Here is a 13,617-nt window from a genome sequence, read left to right on the forward strand (position 1 = left end):
CAAAAAGATACTTTTAAAAATGTAAAATACATCAAAACTCTTACTTTGATGTTGAGGTTAGTGTTCCTCTCTTTCTAGCACATTACTCTTCAGTTAGATTTGTTAAAAGACATTCCTCCTGGTATACTTAATAGTTTTAACAAGATACTTTAGAACTGTAATTAACACCACTTCGTTTTCTGAGTTGTAGCTAAAGGACACATGATGGGGATGAGTAATTTATAAACAGCATATTGTGGAATGATAGGAAGATTTGCATAATGAAATTTGTGTCACAATACCCCTGCCTACGAGGTTGAGGGTTGATTTATAGAGATACAGTCAGAAAGAGGAAAAGAAAGAGATGAGTAGGAAGTGGAAGCAAGGAAGTAAAATAGAATACAGTTGCTAGCAACTTCATTTTATTCCTGATCTATTGATGTTTCTTGTATATTAAAAAAGTTAAATATAGAATTACCATATGACTAGCAATCCCAACCCTAGGTATAAACCCAAAAGAACTAAAAGCAGAAATGCAAACAAATACTCGTACACTAATGCTCACTGCAGCACTATTGACAATAACCAAAAAATAGAAACAACCTAAATGTACATCAACAGATGAACAGATAAACAAAATGGGATCTATACACACAATCGAACATTACTCATCCATAAAGAGAAAGGAAGCCCTGATACATTCCACAAGAGGGATGAACCTTGAAAACACGCAATGTGAAATAAGTCAGTTGCAAAGTACAAACATTGTTTGTTTCCACTTACATGATATATCGAGAATTTGGCAAATATATAGAGACCAAAGTTTATTATTGGTTACCAGGGACGTATTGCATTGGGCAAATCTGCTGCAAAAGGATTCTTTAAAGTGCTGAAAAGCAAAGATATCATTTTGAAGACTCAGGTGCACTTGACCCAAGCCATAATATTTTCAATTGCCTCATATGCATGTGAAAGATGGACAGTGAGCAAAGAAGACAGAAAAAGAATTGATGCCTTTGAATTATGGATCTGGCAAAGAATATTAAATATACCATGGACTGCGAAAAGAACAAACAAGTTTATTTTGGAAGAAGCGTAACGAAAGTGCATCTTGGAAGCAAAGTTCGAGAGACTTCATCTCACATTCTTTGGACACGTTATCAGGAGGAACCAGTCCCTGGAGGAGGACATCATGCTTGGTAAGGTAGAAGGTCAGCAAAAAAGAAGATGACCATCAACGAGATGGATTGACACAGTGCTTCCAACGATGGGCTCAAACATAGCAATGATAGTGAGGATGGCACAAGGCCAGGCAGTATTTCGTTCTGTTGTACGTAGGTTCACTATAAGTCAGAACTTGACTGGACAGCACCTAACAACAACACATCAACAGGGGTTGGCGGGGAAAGGGGAGTCATTGCTCAGGAGGCAATGAGTTTTTGTTTGAAAAAAATTGGGAACAGCGGTGATGGTTGCACGATATGATGAACATAAGTGATGTCACTTAATTGTAAATGTAAAAAATGTAGAAAGGGCAAATGTGTTGTTACATATATCTTACCACGCTAATTATAATTAAAAAAAATCTTTCTATTGTGATCCGAATTAAAGGGGAAGCCTTATTTTTATATTACAGGATTCATAATGTAAATTGAGGAAGCTTGTTGGGGGAGCTGATATTTGCCAAATTTATGCAGTATGTTGCCAATTTTCTACGAATTAAATAATCTGATATTGCAAGGTACTAGCACTGAAGTAATTGTCATATGACAGTAATTATATAACCAGGCTACTTCAGTCTATTGAGGGCTTGGAAGAGGTTTAAAGAATAAATCAGTGAAGCTGACTATTCTTGCCAGACAGACATGGGGCAACTTGTCATACAATACAGCATGTACACTGCTGTCAAAAGAAACCTGACAATTTTCACTCCAGTATAAGAATAAACGAATGTTGGTAGATACATAAAATCTGTTAAAAAAAAAAAAACTGAAGCAGTGGGTTTGGCATTAAATTGGGTAGATATCAGAAGAGAAAAATGTGTCAAAGATCCCAAGATAGATGAGAAATGAAGAATACTGCAAGGGACAAAGGGACACAGTAGTACCTGATACTACATCAGTTGTCACTAATAAAAAATTCAATGACTTCTATATACTGCAATAAAAGTGAACAGTAGGATGGTCAGAGTATTGCAGGGAGCAAGAAGAGGTTCCTTTGGAATCACAATTATATTAAATTTGATTGTATAAGAACATGACACAAAAGGCTGATCTATCTGCATGAGAAAATTATCATCTCTGTAGGTTTCAAGAGAAAGGAGATCTGTTCACAACATCTTAATCAGCAGAGACCTAAATTATACTAGATTGTCAGAAGGTCAATTAACGGAGATTCAAGACAATGATTTGTTAATCAAGTATTAAGATGTCCACAGGTTGCTTCCAATTAGAACTTAAGGTGTCATTAAACAACCAAAGTTAACTATTTGAATTCAACTTAAATATTTCATATAGCACATTCAAAAAAGGAAACGACAGTACATAGCAGATATTAGAAACTGTCTACTAGTCTTTGTTTCTTGTGTGTTAGATAACAGGGGTAGACTTCTGCCTATTTTCCCCTTGGATGGCGGTTAACCCCAACGTGGTTAATAACGAGTACCAAAAACCAAACCCATTGCAGTCGAGTTAATTTCAACTCATAGTGACCCTATAGGACAGAATAGAACTGCCTCATAGAGTTTCCAAGGAGCGCCTGATGGATTCGAGCTGCCGACCTTTTGGTTAGCAGCCATAGCACTTAACCACTACGCCACTAGGGTTTCCGTAATAATGGGTAAGCAAGGATAAAAGAACAAAACGTGGAGCAACGGCAGTCCTCTTCAGCTGAAGTCCCTGATGGTCTTTGACATACAGGCTTTGTTCCCTGCCACATACCTACAGATTTAGTTCCTGTGTGCAGTAGGGGGTGTATGGACATCCTAAATCTCTCAAAAGGCACTTTGCAAACAAACACCGAATCCTCAAGAAATGATGATAGAATTAATATTCTAAGATATGCTCCTTCATACAAGAACATAGACATAAAAACTAATCTTAAATCTTAGAAATATAAATTTGTATCTGACCAGAATTTTTAACCATCAGCCAAGTACAAGCTAGAAATAATAACATGTTTTGCCATTGTGAGTACATCTATGCAACCTCATGGAAATCAGAACTTCTTTGAAGGCCATGTTTTGATCTTTTTAGAATATGCTAAAATCCCTCATTTACAAATGTTTTCAATATAGATGATGTATTCTCTAAAAATTTATTTTTCCTGATTGTAAATGCAGCACATATTCATGCTATGCTCTAAAAATGTATCAGAATTTTATACCATCTCTGAAATCCAGGCCAAACCCAGAAAAAACAGCATCACAGAAAAATCTGGCTACTGATGCTCATTGTATGGGTTACCAAACCCATACATAATACCCCTAACTAAAAGGTTCCTAGGGCTTTTGTGTTATGACTTTCTTTTTCTTAATATGAATCATAATGGCTTCTCCACACTTACATTAATTTTTAACCACAGTCTCTTACACTGTTGATTGAATTCCCTACTACCACTAATGGCCTTTCTTGTAATACTCATTCATTTAAAATATGTATGCTGGTGCCATATCTTATTTTTCAAAGGAAATTTTTTTAAAGCCAAAAGCAAAATATTAGTGGCATAGATGTTAGGCCACAGCAGGTTACCATGTGTTTGATGAGCTTTGCCATCAGAAAATTCTTAAAATCTCAGTTGAAAAAAATGGCTCCATTAGGATTAAAAATAAATAAATAATTAATTATTCACGGCATATTTTGTATATTCTTTAGAATTTAATTTCATGCATAAGTAAAATATTTATTTCAAATAATTAAATTAGAATAAAACTAGGGAGTTGTCTTATTTTAATATAAAGACCAATTGTAATAACTGATTTAAAAGTGTGTACTTAGCATTTGTTACATGCTTGTATTTTTTTTTTTTTTTACTTAGTATTTGTTACATGTTTGTATAATATATAGTTAAGAACAACTAAGATATTTAGTTAGATCTCCAATTACTCATATAAAACCAATGTAAAAATGGAGGGAGAAGTTAAAAGATAGCTTATGAGATGGTGCGAGAGTGCTTAAGAGTTCAGCTGCTAGCCAAAATGTCGGCAGTTGGAATCCACTAGTCAATCCTTGGAAATCCTATGGGGCACTTCTACTCTGCCCTATAGGGCAGCTATGAGTTAGAATCAACTCAATGGCAAAAGGTTATAGCTGCTATGGGAGCCCTGGGGGCACAGTGGTTACAGTGATCAACTGCTAACTGAAAGTTCGGCAATTCGAAACCACCAGTGGCTCTGCGGGAGAAAGATGTGGCAGTCTGCATTGGTGGTTAGAGCTTCTATCATGGCTCCCTAGGTGGCACAAATGGTTTGTGCTCTACCACTTACCTAAAGGTTAGTAGTTCAAACTCACCCAGTGGGACTGCAGAAGAAAGGTCTGGAACTCTTCTTCCATAAATATTACAGTTAAGAAAACTCCATGAAGTACTTCTACTTTGTAACACATGGGGTTGCCATGAGGTGTTGGAATAAACTCCAAAGCAATATTTTTTGTTTGTTTGTTTTGTAGTTGCTACTTCTTCTTTTTTTTTTTTTTACCTAACTGGGGCACTCTAAAACACTGACAGTCCCAATAGTTTGACTACATTTGAATTCGCCTTAGTTCAAAAGAGAAAATGCAATTCTTTTTTGCATTGGAATCAGTTGCTTATTTTTCACGATTTTTATGCTTCTAACTGTTATTATAAAACTAATACTTGTATACCTTTTAGCTGACATTTTGGTCCACTGAATCCAGGACAGCACTTCCAAGTCAATGAAGTAACGATTTTATGTTCCAATTTATAGACAGGACTTGATATTTCCTGAGATCTAGAGAGAAGGATAATTGAGGGAAAATAGATTATTTGTTTTATATTGAATTATCAGTTAGGGTAATAAATGTAAAGTAATTTGAAAAATGCCTAAAATATAATAAGCACAGTGTTAGCTATAATTATTATATTATCATAAACTTCATCTCAATATTACTGAAAAACCTAGATTTTTTAAATATATTACAAAAAACTTTAGTCATTATACTATCTAGTATTTTAAAACGATAACTGTCATTTCATTTTATAAAGACAGTATAGCTTTTCCCTTGATAATGCCTTTTGTTAAACTAATGTTAAAACCTATTTAATTTTATTTTTTAACAACGATTTCTATTTCTATTCCCATTATTTTCTGTATCATTTTAGTTAAAAATACGTATTTCCCCTCCAGATAAACATCAAACAACTGGTGGCACAGTGGTTAAGGGCTCAGGCTGCTAACCAAAAAGTTGGCAGTTCAAATCCACTAGCCACTCCTTGGAAACCCTATGGGACAGTTCTACTCTGTCCTATAGGGTCGCTGTGAGTTGGAATTCACTTGACAACAACGGGGTTTTTTTTTTTGGTATTAAAATTATAATGACTAACATTTTCAATCTGCTTTTTCTCGTTTCCCAAGTTTTAAAATGATAATATCTACTATTTCTGTTATATAGCATTTCTCTTTCAGAAAGAGAGAGGGAGAGAAAGTAAGACAGAGAAATTTAAAATGAGAAGATATTATTTATGAGAAAAAAATCAAGGGAGAAAAATGAGGAAATTATAACATTTCAACACAACTATCAATACAAACAAAAAAAAAAAAACCCAGTGCTGTTGAGTTAATGCCGACTCATAGCGACCCTATAGGACAGAGTAGAACTGCCCCATAGAGTTTCCAAGGAACGCCTGGCGGATTTGAACTGCTGACCTTTTGGCTAGCAGCCATAGCACTTAACCACTACGCCACCAGGGCTCCCCTCACAGTCAATACAAATGGTACTAAATCATAGGCTTTATGTATGTAAATGTAAATCATAAATATAATTTTGACCATACTATTCTCACCCCCATGACTTCAATATTTAGCTAATATTTATCAAATGGGCCTATGAAATTGGAACATATTTTCTTGCTTAATCCTCATATCAATTCTATGAGGAAGACATTAGTATTATCCTTATTTGCTGATGAGGAAACTGAGGTATAGATAGATCAAATAGCTTAGCCAAATTTCCAGAGCTAAAAGTGGTAGATGTGGAATAGTAAACCTAAGCTGTGTGGGCCCATACATAGCCTCCCATGTTATTATCCTAGAACTGTCACATACAACTACGTGGATACAACAGTAGTCAATTTCATGGATAAACCCTGAGCGTGTGGAAGATAAATATTAAAACAGGCAGGGCATCAGGAGACTTGGGCTTTAGTTCCTGCTATAAAGCAACAGTAACTCAATAGTTCTGAGTTTTTTCCTCAGTTGTAAAATAAGTGGTGAGATTCTTTCCATCCTAAGAATAAGCTAATCATTTTCCTACTTTTTTTTTTCAGTAAATTATATTCAATAAATTACTCTGTCTAGTGAATTACCATCTCCAGTCCAGCAACAGAAGCCAAGTAGAGAGCAAGGCAGTTTGGAAAGGGACTTCTAGAGTTTGTAGTTCAGTGGTAAGATTCTTGCCATCCTGGCAGGAGACTTGGATTCAATTCCCCATCAATGTACCTCAAGAACAACCACCACGCATCTGGCAGTGAAAGCTTGTGTGTCACTATGAAGCTGAACAGGTTTCAGCAGAGTTTTTAAACTAACACAGACTAGGAAGAAAGACATGGCAGTCTAGTTCTGACAAATCAGCCAATGAAAGTCTTATATACCACAGTGTTCCAACCTGCACCTGAATATGGGAATAGTGCAGGACCAGGCAGCATTTTGGCCTGTTGTGCATGGGGTCACCATGAGTCTATGGCCACCTTCAAGGCAGTTAACAACAATAACAACAAGGAGTAAGCTCAAGCAGCTAATTACATTACTGTTGAAGTCAATGTTCCTGCTTTGGCAAACTAGGTTTCTGGGGTATGCTGCTCAGGCATAATAATAAAAAAAATTGACAGATAATGTATAATTATTGAAATTTCTACCTATGCTAAGGTAGAAAGAGATGAGTGTAAAGATAAACATTTCTGTTTTGTTTAAAGAGAGAAAGCGCTCACCTTGGACCCAGCAGGGCAGTATCATAGGGGTTACTGAGGAAATATTTTCATTACTAAAGAATTAACAATGCGTTCTTCGTATCTCATGTTGGTGAGGAAATTGTCACAAAAGGAGTAAATGCTGAAAGCAGAACTGGAGCTTAGGTCTTTCAAATCCCTAGGATGTACTTAGCTTTCTGCACCATGAACCTTAGCTGTTCCTCAAGGGACTAAGAAGCACCTTGATTTTATGTACCCTTACTGTGCACTGTTCCAGATTGCCCATGTGTCACATTCATTGCCTGAGTTATTTGTATGACAATTTGCATAACATTAACCATCATGGCCTGAATAACTATTTCAGTTTTTATTATAGGCTGTTCTGAAACACCCCCAGCTGAGCTACTATGTATGAATTCAGAAAATTTATCAATTACTCAGCCCCACATTACATAGGTTTTTAAAAATGAAAAAAGTAAATAATATGGGTTATTAGAATAGAAACAAGAAGAAAGACCTCGCTTAGATGCTTTTCCATGCATAACTGCAATTAGTGGCTTTCAAGGAATTTTAAGATATAAGCCAAGTTATGGACTCATCTTTGACCTAGTATAAAAGGGAAATTGTCAATAAATCTTCAAAACTCTGTATGAATTGAATAAGTAATGAAAGAACAGGGTTGTTCATCAGATCATGGAATAAAAGTAATAGTAAAAATAGGAACAAGCATGAGAGTTCTCAATTACTGAAGACTCACAGTGTACTAGGCACTACACTAAGAACATAATTGATTTTCCCAGATGATCCTAAAAGCAACCATATGAAGCAAGTATTATCAGTATCTGCATTTTAACTTGCTCTGAGTTACAGACCTTGTTCCAATGTGATGACCCTCCTCTGACCTTGCCACACATACGTATCTGGGATGAATGACTGCCTCTATATCTGCCCAAGAAACATTACCTCTGAGGACAGAATCCTCTGGTCCATCCACATGATCCTCTCCCACCTGGAACATAAGTGACCTGGTTGTCCAGTATCACTGTGGGAGATAGCCTGGTATGTACATAAGCACACCAATTCCTGAAAGAGAGATAATTTTGTTAGAAAAGATTATTGTGAAAAAGAATTCTTCCCATCAAAATTATTTTCATAGACCTCTATCTACTGCTGAAGGCATTGTAGGTCAGTTGCCTGGAAAGTTTGATATCTAGCTCTAAAACATCTAAACACTAGAGAAAACATACTTATGAATGTATTGCTGTACTTGAAGGAAGTAAGGGAACCCTAGAAATTAAAATAAAGAACAAATCAGAGCTCAAACCTGTAGTATTTAGCTGTAAGTCAAGACAAAATCCAAGACTGCTGTCATAGCAAATATTAATATCAATACTGAGGCTACAGACACACAACTAGGTCCATTACTTATATTAAAAAATGTGCAGTTAGATGTAGTAAATACAGAAGCAAAAAGTATAAGGATTAGAAAAAAGAAAAAAACTGGTATTATTAGCAGATGATATAATTGTAAACAAACACAAAATACTTTAGAGATAAATTACTATAATTAATAAGAGAGCTTGGCAACATGGTTAAGAGCAATATACAATTTTTATAATTAATGAAAGAGCTTAACCACATGGTTAAGATCAGTTACATTTCTATGTACAAAGAGCAAATTAAAAAATAATACTGTTTACAAAACAAAAATAACAACAGCAAAAGTAATGTACTTTGGAATAAATCCACCAAAAGAAGTTTAAAATGTAATAGATTAAATATCGAAACATGATTGAAAGACCTTAAAGAAAACCCAATAAATCACGTTAATTGATGGGAAGTTCTAAATATGTCACGTCTCTCCAAATTAGCCTCTAGAGTAAATGCAATCTTTACAAAAAACTTAGTTTGATATGAACAGTTAAAAAAAAAACAAAAAACTATAATTTTTACGGGATAAACTAAAAACCTAAATTTCAGATATTTGGGGCTCACACCATAACAGAGTATCAGAGTTACCCTCATGTGGTAAAAACTATAAAATGGTACAAAATATAGAAAGCAATATATAAAGCAGGTGTTGGACAACAGACGATGCATTGCTATGATCCCTGAGAGAAGGGAAACATACACTGTGAGTTCCACATTCAATCTGACTCTGACTTTCTCTCCAGGAGCAGTTTTTAAACTGCATTACCGTACAAAAAATGATTTGTTGACATTCAACCATTTCTGGTGGAAGCATATGAACAAGAACCTTGTATTAGAGGAAGACATTCAAGCTGCCCTGAAGGTACTGGTGAAAAGCAGGGTTCCAGGAATTGACAGAATACCAACTGAGATGCTTCAACCCAAAAAATGCGATGCTGAAATTGCTTATTTGCCTACGTCAAGTAAAATACTTAAGAATTCATTTTTAAAAAGAAGCACCAGATTTATACACTGAAAGCTACAAAACATTGCTGAAAGAACTTAAAGAAGACTAAAATAAATATAAAGACATCCTCTGTTCGTGGACTGGCAGACTTTTTATTTGTTAAGATGGCAATACTCCCCAAATCAACCTACATATTCAATGCAATCCCTATCAAAATTTCAGCTGGATTTTTTGTAGAAATAGGCAAGCTAATCTTAAAATTTATATTGAAATACAAGTGGCCTAAAATAGCAAAAGCAATCTTGACAAAGAATAAGGTTTGAAGACTCACACAACTGCAAAACTTACTACAAAGCTACGGTAATCAAGACTCTTTCATTCTGGCACAAAGATAGTCATACAGATCAATGAATAGAAGTGACAGTCCAGAAATAATCCCTTATGTTTATTGCTAATTGATCTTCAACAAAGAAGTGAAGATATTTCAAAGGGACAAATAGTCTTTTCAACAAATCTTGCTGGAACAACTGGATATTCACAAGCAAAAGAATCAAGTTGGCCTCTATCTTATACTATATACAAAAATTAACTCAAATTGGGACCAAGATCTAAATGTAATTGGTAAAACCAGAATTCTTACAAGAAAACAAAGACACAATTCTGTATGATCCTGGTTTAGACAACAGTTTTTTAGATAAGACATCAAAAAAATATGCACAACAAAAGAAAACATAGATAAATTGGTCTTCATTAAAATTAAAAAACTTTTGACCCCATATAGATAGTTCTTTAAAACAGCACAATGCTCAAGGTTTGAAGAAGACTTCAGAGGATATTTTTGGTTTAAAGTTTAAATATTTTTCTATGGCAATAGTTTTGGGAGTTCATGCAGCCTCAATGGCTCCAGAAAGTCTGGATTCCACGAGAATTTAAAATTATATTTTGCCTTTTTAACTCCTTTTGATCAGGATTCTTCTATAGACTCTTTAGCCAAAACATCCTTTGGTGGTAGCCAGGCACCATTCAGTTCTGACCTCATGGCAAAGGAGGCAATTTTTCATAGAAGGAAGTAGCCAAGCATTCCCTTTCCTCCTCCTATTCCTGACTCTTCTTCTTTCTCTGTTGCTCCAGGTGAATAGAGACCAGTTGGTGTACATTGGACGGCAGCTTGCAAGCTTTAAAGACCCCATGTACTAAACAGTGAACTAGGAGGTAGAACAGAAGCACTAAAAATAGTATCAGGCCAGTTAACTGGGATGTCCCATGAAACCATGACCTTAAACCTCCAAATGAAGAAACCAAATCTCACGAGGTGTTTGGTTGTACCTAAGCAGCATTAACAGCTGATCTTTCTTGTTGTTGTGAATATATCTATTACATAACATTTCCCAATTCAGCTTTTTACAGACATACAACTTATCGACATCAATTACGTTAATCCACTATGCAACCATTAGCCTTAATCAGCGTGAATTTTCCACCATCATAAACAGAAATTCAGTGCTTCATAAGTAATAACTCCCTTTCCCCCTCCTCCCCATACCTGGTAACCACTTAGTAAACTTTGGTCTCTATACTTCTGCTTGTTCTTATCTTTTTATATAAGTGAGGTCATACAATATCTGTCCTTTTGTGATTGCCTTATTTCACTAGGCATGTCTTCAAGCTCCTATCTGTATGGGATCATATTGACAGCAGCGGCTTGGTGAGTTAGATAGGAAGCTTAGGGTGCAGTGACTTTATGTTAATGAAGGAAAACAATTCAATAAAGAAGGGTGAGAACGGCTGCACAACTTGACGAATGTAATCAATGTCACTAAATTGTACACGTAGGAATTATTGAATTGGTATATGTTTTGCTGTGTATATTTTCAACAACAACAACAAATAATAAAATAAATTATTAAAACAAATAGTAAAACCTGGTCTTTAATCTGGTCAAACTGACTGATCCACTGAACTTAAAAATTCTCAGTACAATAAAATAACCCTAATTAAAAAAAAAAATTAAAAGCTTTGGTGCTTCAAAGAACATTAAGAAAGTGAAAAGACGACCCTCAGAATGGGAGAAAATATTTGCTAATCATATATTTGCCTTGGGACTAGTATTTAGAATACTTAACAAACTCTTACAAGTTAACAATTAAAAAGACAATGCAATTAAAAAATGGGCCAAGAATTTGAATAGACGTTTCTCCAAATAAGATATACAAATGCCTAATTAGTACCTGAAAAGACACTCAACATCATTAACCATGAAAGAAAAACAAACAAAAAAAATGCACACAATAAGAAATACTCACAAGCTAGGAATAGAAGGGCAATTCCTCAATGATAAAGGGCATTTTTGAAAAACCCACAGCTAACATCCCACTCAGTGGAGAAGGCCTGAGAGTATTTTCCTTGAGATAAGGAATAGACAAGGATGCTTGTTCTCACCACTGCTATTCAACTATTGTTATACTGACGGCATTGTATTTTAGGACAGATTTTGAAATGTTTTTTTTGACAATGAATGCTATGTCATTCCTCTTCAATTTCTTATTCCAGGTATAGTAGACCACATGATTGTCCAATTCAAAATGGCCAATACCAGTATGTTTTAGCTCACTCATGCCTAGGATAACAGTCTTCAAGTGTTCCATTTCATTTTTGACAACTGCCAATTTTTCTTGATTCATACTTCCTACATTCCACGTTCCAATTATTAATGGAGGTTTTATGACTGCAAAATCCAGCCACTACAAGTCCAAATCAGTACGAGTGGCATGCTTCTAAATCAGTAGAATGTAAGAAATCTATTCTGTTTACAAATAAAAATAAGAGAAAATAAAATAATGCAGAAATCAACCTAAATGTTAATGTCCGAAAGAAGAAACACATTTCTCCCCAGAGGAGAGACGTTGAAGGTAATAAACATCTGTTCTGGAATATTTAGGCTTCTTAGGACCAAACGTTCTTCTACAAATAAGGCTGACTTAATCATTCATCTAACAAAGGTAGATAAATGGAGCACCATACAGCTTATCCTGTAAGATTCTTTTGAATGAGACTTTTTAAAAATTCAGGTCCCGTAATGAGACAAACAGATACTTTGACATATTTTGTTAAAGCATGGTGATATTTGAGGCAAAAATACTGTGAAACAAAGAACTGGCAAAAGCAAGAAATAAAAAATAAAATAAGACATTTAAATTTAAGAGGACCACGATAAAGTGATCTTTAAAAATAACTAGATTCCTCATGCAAATCCACCGATTATCCTAATTACTGAGAATGACTAATTTCACCAGAAGCACAATTAAATTGTCTGTCACATGAACACTTGCAGACTGGCTATGGAGGGCGAAGTGTGAGGCAAAGACAAAGAACAATAACATATATACTCTCTACATACTCTGGGTTTTGAAAAAAAATAAGTATATTTTCTGTGAGATGCAATGTCAATGTCACCTGCACAGACCTTTTAAGATTCTAAGTAGTAAAACAATCTTTTGACTAAAATAGTGGAATAGGCAAAGAAGCAGATCAGCAGATTGCTCTCAGCCCAGCAATCTTTGATTCGGTGTAAACTGGAAGACCTCTCCACAGCAAAAGCGCCCCTGGTGTGACTCGTAATTAGGTTTATGCTACCGATGAAATAAGCTCGTTAAGGGATGTTAAAAATGTAAATATAATTTTAAAACCAAATTATCCAAAAATGGAGGCTTAACAATAGAAAATTAAGCATGGCAAAATGGTGACAGGCAGTTTAAAGGCAAATGCAACGATCCCTGACAAGCATTTTGCTTAAACCTCGAAATCCTTTCTCCCTTTCTAGACTGATTACGGTGAATGGAGAGTAGTTACTTTGAAGTGTTGAGCTTTCCCTGAGGTCATAAACCTCCATCCCGCCGACTCCATCTGGGATTCTTCTAAGGTTAATAACCCTGTTGTTTTTGTGCAGCAACATGTACTGTAAAAATCTCGTATTGATTCTTCAGATTTTTCCAAGTTGATAGGTAAAAGGCTTGTTCTAGGGAAAGGTAGGTATTGTTGGTTATTTACTAACAAAGACCTAGTATGCAGAACATTAAAAAAAAAAAAAAAGGAAAATGATTCTATTTTGACTTATAAACACT

General features: G+C 35.1%; 1 protein-coding gene across 2 annotated transcripts in view; it reads right to left on the bottom strand.

Annotated features, from left to right (window-relative positions):
- Nucleotides 1-13,617, bottom strand: part of MMRN1 (multimerin 1) — a 74,524-nt gene that overhangs the window by 44,812 nt on the left and 16,095 nt on the right. For both annotated transcript variants that reach the window (XM_049885713.1, XM_049885712.1), the window contains exons 2-3: nucleotides 8,083-8,202; nucleotides 4,839-4,945 (exon numbers count right to left, since the gene is read on the bottom strand). In XM_049885713.1, coding sequence (XP_049741670.1) covers nucleotides 4,839-4,945; nucleotides 8,083-8,202 — 227 coding nt within the window. The remainder of the gene's footprint in view (nucleotides 1-4,838; nucleotides 4,946-8,082; nucleotides 8,203-13,617) is intronic.

Source organism: Elephas maximus, chromosome 5, assembly GCF_024166365.1.
Source record: "Elephas maximus indicus isolate mEleMax1 chromosome 5, mEleMax1 primary haplotype, whole genome shotgun sequence".
NCBI classification, from domain to species: Eukaryota; Metazoa; Chordata; class Mammalia; order Proboscidea; family Elephantidae; genus Elephas; species Elephas maximus.